At 44.0% G+C, this 12,034-nt stretch overlaps 1 protein-coding gene across 1 annotated transcript in view; it reads right to left on the minus strand.

Annotated features, from left to right (window-relative positions):
- Positions 1 to 4,760: 4,760 nt before the first annotated feature.
- The window catches only part of snap25a (synaptosome associated protein 25a), a 30,401-nt gene continuing 23,127 nt past the window's right edge, over positions 4,761 to 12,034 (minus strand). The window contains exons 5-8 of the mRNA XM_086188758.1: positions 11,741 to 11,858; positions 7,704 to 7,823; positions 6,961 to 7,105; positions 4,761 to 6,364 (exon numbers count right to left, since the gene is read on the minus strand). Coding sequence (XP_086044884.1) covers positions 6,296 to 6,364; positions 6,961 to 7,105; positions 7,704 to 7,823; positions 11,741 to 11,858 — 452 coding nt within the window. The 3' untranslated portion in view covers positions 4,761 to 6,295. The remainder of the gene's footprint in view (positions 6,365 to 6,960; positions 7,106 to 7,703; positions 7,824 to 11,740; positions 11,859 to 12,034) is intronic.

Here is a 12,034-nt window from a genome sequence, read left to right on the forward strand (position 1 = left end):
ATCGATGTTAGTTTTTTTGCATTCATTTTAATAGTAATGAGTTTAAATTTACTAAGAAAGACTTCATATACGGCTCATGTGAGGACGTGGTTTCTGCCACCGCTGTTCTATTCCAGCTGAGTGCTACATTTTCTCCAGAGCCCTGGAGTAGCCATAAAGGGAGTAAAATACATATATGAATATATATATATATATATCTTTTTTTAGATATGAGGTAGTTATAGTTCTATGCTTTTATTAATATTGGCCACTCATGATTAAAACAATGGGAACAAATTCCAACTAATTACAACAAAAACATAAAAGCCTGGAAAGAAATTGTGGCCAAAAATTAATAAAAATGTGAGTACAACAAAATGTATTTGTTCCTCCCTTTGGGCTCATTTTCTTCTATTACTCATTATCCTTATTTCCACAGTGAGATTATCCAGTCCTCTGTTGCTGTGTTTTACTAAGAGGTCTTCAATTACATTTTAATTATTTACAGGTAAAAAAATGCCTTTAATACTCTTCTGTGGCAAAATGGTTGACAGTTGACTAAAGCTGATGAAAAAAAGGGACGTGTATGAGAAAAGACAGCTGCATGTAAAGGAGCGACCTCATGAATTACAGACGCACCTAAGCGTGTTCGACAGCTAATGTGCAGCTAACGTACAGCTAATGTGCGGCTAACATACAGCTAAAGGGCAGCTAACGTACAGCTCACATGCAGCTAACGTACAGCTCACGTGCAGCTAACGTACAGCTCACGTACAGCTAAAGGGCAGCTAACATACAGCTCACATGCAGCTAACGTACAGCTAAAGGGCAGCTAACGTACAGCTCACATGCAGCTAACGTACAGCTCAATGCAGCTAACGTACAGCTCACATGCAGCTAACGTACAGCTAAAGGGCAGCTAACGTGCAGCTAACGTTCAGTTCCCAGCTTTAATGCTGCATTTGTTGTATTTAAAGTTTAACTTAAATCACTAACTGCTGTGAGCCAGCTAGCATGCTGTTCAGAAAGTTTAGAAACATACCATTTTGGTAAAAGTAACAAATGAAATTGGTCACTGGGTTTGCTATACATGACAAGTTACTCTACAATAAACACTAATTCATTTATTCACTGATTTGCTGGCTGACTGATCAGTAGTAGAAGATTAAAACAAAATAAAACAGAGTAATTTCATTAGAAGCGACTAAAGCGGCTTCACTCAGGCTAACAGAAATAGAGGCCACAAAAAGAGAGAAAGAAATTAAAATTTGCAAGGGTATTATCACTATGTGGGAGCATCTGTTCTGATTCTTTTTGCTGTGAAAAAGGCACTTTTTTCTGTTGAGGTCTTAAAAAGATTCTGAACAGATAAAAGGATGTTTTACAAACTGTCCCTGTTTGTGTCTTTAACCCGGTCGTCATAAATTTATAATATAATATTGCTTGGAATGCGGTGCAACAATTAATGCCTCAAGAGAAAATATTGACTGATTGATTATATTGATTTTATTTAAAGAATGGAGATAAAATTCCAGTGTGTGTGTCTGGACACATTAGTCATTAGGATTTAATACGAGCTCGGGAAAAATGGGTTGATTTAGGACACATGGTGACCTTCCCCAGGACCGCAGTCAGACCCTCATATGACAGGATGCTGGTATCTGGGACATTTTAGGAAAAGAAACTGTTGCAGAGAAAAGGCAAGTGGAAAAAATACATTCAAATTGTCGGCATGTGTGAATGATGTTTCAGAGTAAATATCGATTGTATTTTGCTGTTTTGTGAACTCAGTTAATCCCAAACAGCGGCGTGTCATAGATGAGAAACAACAGAGACGTTTTAGTGTGATTTTCTCCTCAGTTATGAGTTGTAAAAAATTCTCTTGACTCCGACTCATGACCTGCATCTGAACGCTCAGCGGCGGAGTTGATTGAACACATTTTTGTTCTTATTAGAGGAACTGAAAACATGTTCTCTCAGTTACTGTCTGAATGACAGATGAATGCTCTGCGTAGTGGACATTCAGAAGAGCTGCACCAAAAAAGTTCCACAAGGGAACGAACTTTTGGAAGAAAGCTTGGAGTGAGTGGGGACGACCTTGACGCCCGTCTGGGTGCCTGTCACCTGGATATCTGAGAACCCTGGTTGGAGGTCGAAACTCACCTGGAGAGAAACAGTTATTTGAATCTGGCGTCAGTTTGCTGCTGCTCAGGAAATCTGATCAACCACCCCCCCCAACACACACACACACACACACACACACACACACACACACACACACACGAAGGACCTGCATCCAGTAGTTTGTTTTTTTTAAACTGGTAAATGCTACTAGTTAGGACCGTAAATTCCGGACGATAGAGCGCACAGTTATGTAAGCCACAGATGCTTATTTTAGGGAAAAAAAATCAACTTTGTACACGTATAAGCCGCACCGGTAAATAAGCCGCGGTGCACGGCGGAAACACCTCGGCCGCCCGTTCTCGCGTGTCACCCAGTCTTCCAGAGCGTTTTCAAGTCCAGGCCATCTGCTATTATGATCTCTGAAAGCTTTTGTCGTCTTTTTGTATTGGGTCAGTTCGTCATGGTGCCGCCTCCAGCGTCTCACCATAGATTCGTTCATGCCAAACTTACGTGCTGCAGCTCTATTTCCATCTTTAACCGGCAGATTGATTGCCTTTAACTTGAAAGATGCATCATAAGCATTCCTTCTTGTGCTCTCCATCTTGAGGGTGAGTACAAATGACTGAAAATATCGTGTGATGCTCTTTTTACACTGCACCGCGGCATGGACTGGACGCTCCAAGTACAGTACTTAGAGAAATTACCATAACATTTGGCCAGGAATTTCCCTAAGTACGGTACTTGGAGCTGCCATCAGGAAAAATAGGGAATTACTGCCCACTGCTGCTGCCCGCCACACCCCAGGGTGAAGGTAAAATCCTTGTATAAGACGCACCGGAGTATAAGCCGCGGGGCATGGAGCGTCGAAAAAAAGTCGCGGCTTATAGTCCAGAATTTACGGTACATAAAACCTGCTCTACCAAATTCTTCGGACATTTCTCCAGAGTACTCCACTCTTTGAGGAGTGTGGACAGCACAAAACTAAAGTATATCATATCATATCATATTTGATTACTTATCCCAGACAACGTTTGGTAATAAACGACTTGCTTCTATTGTACCCACTCTGCAAAAAGGTCACATTTGACACAATTAGAAGTCAGAATGCAGAGTTCAACGAATGATCAGGCCAAATGTGCTTCCCCTGGAAAAGACTTTGATTTGGTTTTCCAACAGACGGGAGGCTGCCTGAGAGAGCCCGCCCCCTTACACCTGAGCCAGGTTGACTCTTTTACATTTGGAAATATTTTTGCAAAGTTGTTGGAAACCTATTTGGATCTGTGTGTCTGTTTAATGTACATGAGTGTGTTATTCTCGAATTGTGTCACTGTTTAAATATATATATATGTGTATATATTTTTTTTCTCGATTTCTTTGTTATTTGTTTTTATAAATTAGTAAATGGATACAATTACACATAAAAAACAAGATAATTGTTGCAGGGGCCACAGTGGCCTCTACTGCCACAGCTTGGTATTACAGGACGCTGGTGCCGTTCTGCACTGAGGGTTCCATACGCACTTTTATTACTATGCAGAGAAGTAGCATCTGAAGAAAAAGCTGAGTCTTGATGAGGTTTTACTGGCATGTGGCCACAGTTGGCGTCACTGTAAAAAATACCAGAGCCTTCAAAACGCGCGCAAACTGCAAAAATGATGATGTCTCATGAGACGCCAGCGGTAAAGCAGCGTGATGCAGCAGCATGGTGGTGATGAGTGATGAATCCTGCCTGTTCCCTTTGTGCATGGCATGTCCACTAGCTTTTAGTGGTGCTTTCAAGTGCTTGGAGCAACCTGGTAATTCTCAGTATACATAAAGAAAAATAGGAGGATATTTATAAACACAGAAGGGAAAAAAGAGAGACTTTTGTGCCGTTCTTTAGCAGCCGCATCCTAACACAGACACGGCTGTGGGTGGCCAGTGACAGAAGGCCACAGGAGGTGTGTCTTCAGCCTGAAGAATGTCTGTCAGTCTGTTCTCCTGCCTCTGTCCCAGTCTTGTTGTTGAAACCACTGGTTTCTCTAATGATTTTAACGGTGCGGCACTCTGCCAGTTCTCACTTGCATCAGCAGAGGCTCTCGCAGCAGCAAAGGAGGTCATGTTGGAGGATTTGGAACGAAAACTAGCGGCCAGATTTACACTGAAATAGCGGGTCATTGGCTCGCACATGCAGGTCCACCACTCCTTGTGTCAGGTTCTGTAACGGAGGTTCCTTCAGGATGGGCATGTAGGCCTCAGACTGGGAATAGACCAGCCGCTCTCTGTGTCACCAGTCACTTTAGCTGACTGGTTTAAACAACTGAAAAGAGTAATTGTTGTTTAAACGGTGTTTGATTTGAGATCGATCTTTTGTTTTTTCAATTTATTCATGACTATTTTTTGTTGTCGAGCACGAGCTCAACGCCGTTAGGAGTTTTAAGCTACACATTTTAACGACTACAATTAATACTGCACACAGCCTACACAAGTCTCCAAACTGCCTATGGTGTCCTCCAACAACTCAAGTGTGTCTCGTTAAGGTGATGATAATTTAGAGTAGTTGGGGGGATTTCGGGGTGGACCGTCTGCCACGTCAGCGATTAGGTACTTGCAGGTTCTGGTGTTACCCCCCTGAACTAACCACTGACCGGAGCAATAAAGACAGACACGGTTGTAACTAGGGTTTATTACTTTTAATCAATTCATCTAGCTACAAAATGTCCACCACTTCACACACTGACAGAATACAGAGAGGGAGTCTTTAATATTACATGCGTTGAGGACATCAATCTCACAGTTGGACCTATTGTGTCATTCAGGTTTAGGTATTTCATCACCTTACTCTAACTACTCAACATTTTGGCGATTTGGTGTGCATAGCTCTAAAGTACAGAAGCAACAAAACAAAAACAAAAAAACCCCTTTTGTATGTATTTTTTGTTTCAGTGTATAGTTATCATCGTTATTCAGTATTTTCATGATTTTTTAAACCATTAACAAACCACACGGGGAGAATAAACTTACAGATACAGTCTTCTTATAAAAGTAAGGTCTCTCAGAAATATGCACTTTGCTTTACATTGCAAACGTTTATTTTTTTTTTCAGAGCATCCAAAACCTATGTTACAGTACACAACCAGTCCTCGTCTCTCAGCACATAATCAACATCTTCATCACTGAACTGCATAATCATTTAGAAAACAGGTCTTTTTTTTTTCTTTTTTTTTTGCAATACAACCCAAAGTCCTCTTATTTTTTCGTCTTCATCTCACTTTTTTGATCCCTTTTGCATTATTTTACAACAAGATGGTCACAGTCGGTAAATATATCGAGACAGAAAGAGTGGCACTATTGCAAACTTGCAGGAGTATGGAACGATCAACTGTGTCCTAATACTGAGCATGCGTTTTGTCAATTTGCTACTGCCATGTTATCATTTTTTATATATATTTTTCAGACAGGTTTTATTTATAAGACTAAGATCTACCATTTGTCATGCAGAGAACGCACAATTCACATCACTTGGAATGCAATGTCTAATACAGCTACAGAGAGTCTAGTTGCACATTGTCTAAACAGTAACTCAGTATGATTGCGATGAAGGAAATGTACCAACCACTGCCTTTTGATTGTAAGTGCTCTTTGCAATCCCGTTCATACGTACCGTTGCTTAGTAAGTCATGTTTTTCCATCCTTGTCTCCCTTTCGTCATGGCAACACTAAAATAAGGAGCATGACAGTAGCCTAAATGGAATGACAGTTTTACTAAGACAATACTGAGATACTGAAAAGGAACAAAAACAAACAGCTTGTATAGCATTCCTATTATATACTTGTCATCCAGAGCAGTGTACTTATATATATATATATATATTATATATGATATGTAATAATATATGATATATATATATATATATATGTTCTGATAAAGAGATTAAAAACTTCACAGGTGAGCCAGAGAGCCATCAACTCAGCACTATATACAACCTTTGGAAAGAATGATATACGGAGTATAAGAAATCATCTTTGTACGAGGACAATCATCTTGAAAAAGCTGGACAGACGACACACAGAACAACATTTACAATGGGGAGGGGAGGTGATATGTGCATGTGTGCAAACCTAGAAGGTCAATATCATGATGAAAGCATGTCAGCGCCTGTCGATGTGCGGCGCCGGACGCCGGGAAGATCGAGCTCTGAGATCGGGGCGCTTAGCCACTGCCCAGCATCTTTGTGGCGCGCTGGTTGGCCTCGTCGATCCTGGTCTTGTTGGATTCGGCCTGGAGGAAGAAAAAGAGGGACAGAAACATGAAACACTCGGCCGGAGAGGTGACGTGTGGTTGGAAACTTGTTAACCCTGTTTGAGACCATTCAGGCCCACAGGGGTTAAAGTCCTACTGACCGCATGACACGACGTAAACGCTACTGTCAACACAAACGCCCAGGAGTGAATATGACGGCGTGTTGTGTATCGTATCTCCAACCTGTCCAGGTTTGATTCGGTTCTGTGTGAGAACATGTCCCTGCTTGCACTCTTCCTGTCCCCCAACATCAACTCTACTGCCTCTGCTTCATCTCAGTCAATCGTGGGAGTTACTGCACTTTTCCGGTGCTGAGCAGTGGTAACGCAGTCCTCCCAGGTTGTTTTTTCACTTTGACGTGAAGTAAAATGCCCCTCAACAATATTGGATATCCAGATGTGTTCATTTTAGGGCTGAACGGTACTGCGATCTTAGTGGGTACTTCATGTTCAAGCAGAATATTTCCTCTGAATGCAGCAACACCTGCAGAATCATGGTTTCTGTGCACAGTGTAAACCACCGTAAATCTGAAACCTCAGTGAAATGGTGCCGATGGTGTCTCGGCTTTTTCGCACCTTCTCCATGATCCTGTCGATCTGGCGGTTCTGGGTGTCGATCTCGTTGCCCATGTCCAGGGCCATGTGGCGCAGGTTTCCGATGATGCCGCCCACCTGCTCCAGGTTCTCGTCCATCTCATTTTCCCTGGCATCGTCTGTTACCCTAAATACACACACACACAGAGGGTGTGTCAATATTGTAAGACCAGGCTCCGCGCATGCACACACACACACACACACACACACACACACACACACACAAACAAACTGCAGTCTGACCTCAGACTTCTTTAGATTGACTGTATTTGATTCATTTCATTATTTATGATCATAACGAGTATTTTAATCCCTAGGCGACAATTTAAATGATCAACGAATATTTAATTTTTAAAAAAGCACGGACAAATAATGGACGTCAGCGTAATGAGGTTATTAAGCGTGATACCCAGCAGAGAGCAGATATCAGCACCACACACCAGGCTGGGCTCACGGGAAACAATATTGACTCAGACTTAATCATTTTTCCCATTACAGAGATTCAATATGGATGAAACAGACAAATGTCCCACAGACCTCTGCTGCAGCAGCACTGGTGTGTCTACGTGAATGAAAACTGTAATTTTCAGTCATCAGTTCCTGATGTCTAAAATGTCGCAGCGCATAAAATCCATGCTACAAAATCTCAGTTTCACGATTCGTGAATATGTATCGTCCCCTGGCAGCGTCTCCCTCCAGCCGTCTACGAGAAGCCCAGTGTTTACCTGCGGATGAAGCCGCCGCTGATGGCCATCTGTTCACGCTCGTCCACCACACGGGCGGGCTGACTGGCCACCACCCCATCCTGGTTGTTCCCCCAGGCCTTGCTGGCTCCGCTCTTCATCCTGGCCACCGACAGCGATGGGGAGGATGAGGAGGGACAGTTACTCAGCAGTAAGCCAGAGCTCTTCGTCATTTACCTCCACCAGGCTGGCTTCCTGCTGTCTACATAGAGAGCCTTGGACTTGAGGTACTGCAGCAGCTTACATTTACGTATCGATCAGAATGTGGAGTGATCAGCTGACACAAAGGTGTTGTCTGGCTTCATGCATCAGCACATCAATATATGAGTAACAGTGGGGACTAGACTAAGTCAAGCAAAGCACAGCAGGCATGGTAGGTTTAGGTTCAAGCTCATTCTCCTGTACACAGTACTAATGTGTGCGATGTTATATCTGGTAGGTATATAACATGCTGATCAGATCGGGCAGGCCTTGAATGCTAAGTCACATCTCTCTTCTATGCTAGTCATGCACTGTCATAGCTGCAACATTTGGGCTCCAAACTGATGTTCTTAACCATCCTCCTGTGTTGCTGCAATGATCAACCCGCCCCGCTCCCACGTCTGGATGTCCCAGTGTGACAGAGAACAGAGAGGAGACGAGCTTCTGGCAGACAAACAACACAGAGTACAGGACTGGTAGGGGGGGACGACGATTAGTGCGGAGAACAAACTGCCAAACAACAAAAGGAAATAAAAACAAAGCAAGAAACTAGAGGAAGTCAACAGAGAATATGGTTAATTCCTCCTGGAGAAGACACCACCACCCCTCCCCCTACCACCTCCTCCCCTCCAGGCTCAGCGTTGTGGATGTCAGGTAGCGGCGAGGCAGGGGAGTGTGATAAGGATTTGGACACGAACACATCCCTGCTTGTCTCAATAAGGAGTGTGTGTACGCACAAATACAGCTGCACTAACACGATATGCTATCACCGCTCTGCTATCACCGCTTTGCTCGACACATTCAGCTTCTGTTTTGGCACAAAAGAGTCAGGATAGAGGGATGGGGGGGCATTTAGAGGCTGTCTGAGTCTTCTACACAAGAAGTACGGTTCATCACGTTCATTTGAAGGCACTTTTAATGGCAGCACTGATATTTCTGAGTCATGAATCAAACATTTAGTGACCCTGTATTTGTTGTTGTAGTTTTGGTCTGGTACGTGAGCCCAGGTCTTGTATAACCTTGGAGTGGAAGTATTGTAGCTGTACCCGGGATGGTGATGGCTCAGCCTCCCACACGGCTTTTATTAATAGAAATGGACTGAGGCGAGGCTACGCGTAGCTCCCTGTCCCTGCTGACACACACCAGTGTGGTAAACACACACTTTGCTTGTCTGACTCCTTCCTTTTCCTACCTTCTTCTTTCATCCTCTCCTGTGCCATCACTTTCCTGCCATTTGAAGCCCACGGTTGTTCTCCTTTGCATTTGCCTCTGTGCCGTCTCAGAATGGATGTAATGCACTTCTCTAATCAGCTTTGCAGTGATTGAGCTGAGATGATCTGATTAGATCACACAACGATTGCAGATCCTGCAGTAAGAGTCAACTTCTATCTAATTCCCTGCGGGACCTGCAAGTTGAGCTATCCACTGATCAAAATCCACTCACAGTGGCATGCAGACAGCCAGAATCCAGGCATGAAACGCCAGAAAAGCTAATTCTGAGAGACAGTTCTCTTGCTGAAGGGATTAAAAAATGTAGTATGATGTCTCACTTTTTGAGTTACTGGAAAAGAATCTAATAAAAATATGGGTCTCTTGTCTTTTTAGCATCCATCTATGCGCTCATCAAGGTTGAGTCAACTTCCCAGCAGGCTGTCTTGCCACTATCTGATATGGCTGACCTACATGTGAGCAAGTTCCCCACGGGAGAGAGAGCTTAGCAAACGCTAACATCGAACAGCCAGTGCAGGATGTCGGCTAATTTAGCACAGCGCTCTGCAAGAGAGGCGGCACTGCAGAGAAACTGCAGTAGAGGGATGCACACGGCAGCAGTGAGCTGTACTGTCATGTAAGGACAATGGTACCAGGCGGCACTCGCACAGTGGCATGATGTACCCATTGTTCAGAGCACACATGACTACACGCTCTGCACACGTACGCTAACCCAGTTTTCAGCCCTCAGTAACAACATGAGCCATTTTTGCCTTCTTGTGTTGTTTTTGCTGTCTTTTATACAACGGAGCAGCTTCGTCATTAGGAAGGGGTTCTTCTTTCATTTCTGTTGCGTACAGTGACAAAAGCAACACAGCTGTGTTGTTGTTAGAAATGAATACAAAATCTATTTTTGAACAGAGTCTGTCCTTTATTGTGATAAATGTACTGTATCCGCTGGAAGCAGAATCAACTGACCCCTTCGTTTTTGACCTGCTTTCTTCTGCTTTTCGAAAATGAATGTTTTTATGTTTATCTGCTGTTCGTCCCCCCCCCCCCAAAAAAAACCCTCCATGTCAGAGTCGCTCACTTTACAGACTTTAACTACTTCTAATAAATGAAACAAGAAATGATTTGTACATCATCATCATCAACATCAACATCATCATCATCATCATCATCAACATCATCTTTGTTATTTCTACCGGCATCACGATCTTAGCATCACCATGTGCAGCATCGCTGGTATGAGTTGCATTGTCATGCATGCATGAGCATTCAGAGGATCATGCTCGCCAGTCATTCCATGTCATTGGCACTTCAAGAATGGTGGTGAAGGACGGGGGGGTTGGGTGTTAAGGGGCAAACAAAGAAGTCTTGTCGCCTGAAAGAAGGTGAGGTTCTACTGGAAGTTAGAGAGGTGTGGTGGTGGTAGAGATCATGCAGATGAGGAGAAGTGTCAAACAGTCCTGGACCAGGCTGACCAAAGACATGTTGGGACTTAGATCATTGGATCCCCGGCTGGAGTCCACACACTGAGATGATCTGAGCGCCAAGATGCTTCAGCAGCCCCAGCCCTGCTCTTTTAGTTTACAGGTGGGAAGGCCAACAGCTGTGGGGGTATTACTGTGGAGTCCCTCTTCCTATCGCTGAATGCTACAGCAGCGTGTAGATGGTTCCTGCTGTAACGCCGTTTGGAGAAGTGGAAGCTTACGGAGGACAGGGCACTTTGAGAAGGGCACTTGGTAGAAGCGTTTTGGGAGAGGCACTTGCTGATGAACCTTGGTCCTTGGCTAAGTGGAGGAGAGCTTATGTGGAGGACTGGCCTTGTTAAGCTCAGCTTTGCAGGATTTGGGTCTCACCAGTCTGTTAGTAAATATATGGCATCAGCTGTGCAAAGGCAGCAGAGGGGAGTGGCTCTGAGAGGCCAATCAGCTAGCAAGGGCACAAGCAATGGCTTGCCTAGTGGTCGAGAAGCTATGAACTGTGGGACGCCGTCGAGGCCAAGCCACGGAGGCATCATGTGAACCAAAGGCTGCTGCATGTGCCCGCAGTGAACCAAACTACAAGTCGGCTGCTGAATTTGCATGAAACTGAAATTATTTGCTGGTTATGAAGTTTCAGGCTGAAATTGTCAGGAGTGGTTCCTTTGATTTGATGTAAAATTTGGGTGAGGGGCACTGAAAGCATTTTGCTGTCAACCAGCAGGGGCGTTGACAGCGGCTCCCTTGGTAAACAGACTCGGCCTGTCACGATTGGAACATCAGGGAAATCTGACTGGAACTGGTTGCGACGGCAGTCTGGTCATGTGTGACTTTTGGACCCATGAAAGAGACCTAGATACCAGCCAATTGCGGCCACACCAACGCCCACCCGTGGGCTGTACACTCTTGTATGTACTCTTCATGTATGTGTGAGGGAAGAAGAAGCACGTCATGCCTCCCCCTTGTTTGGATGAGGAAGGGTCAGAATTGATTTGGAGCTGGAGCAGAGAGGACTACTGGCTGATGGCCATAGTGATGTCACTTCTACCTCAGTTATTTCTTGTTTCTTAGATATTATTCGGACTTTTTGAATGTCAGGCAGGCAGGCAGGCAAGCAGCACCTACTTGTTACATGGACAGGAGCAAAGACCACAGAATTTCCCTAGATCGTTCAAATTCTTTTCTGCATCCTTCATGTCCTTATTGATTTGGTCCATTCCCTCCTCGATGCGCTCCAGTTGCTCTGATTAAACACAAGTCATTTATCCCCCACAGAACGAAGCACGAGAAGAGAGAGGGAGGAAGAGGAGAGGAAGAGAGAGATAAAGAGAGGACAAAGGAGAGAAGACAACAACTTCAGACACTCACTGTGACGAAAGAAAGTAAAACAAAAAGAAAAAAAAGAGGAAAAACTGGACG

The sequence above is a fragment of the Aulostomus chinensis genome, chromosome 20 (assembly GCF_037954235.1).
Source record: "Aulostomus chinensis isolate RoL2024-O1b breed Wild chromosome 20, RoL_Achi_v1.0, whole genome shotgun sequence".
Classification (NCBI taxonomy): Eukaryota; Metazoa; Chordata; class Actinopteri; order Syngnathiformes; family Aulostomidae; genus Aulostomus; species Aulostomus chinensis.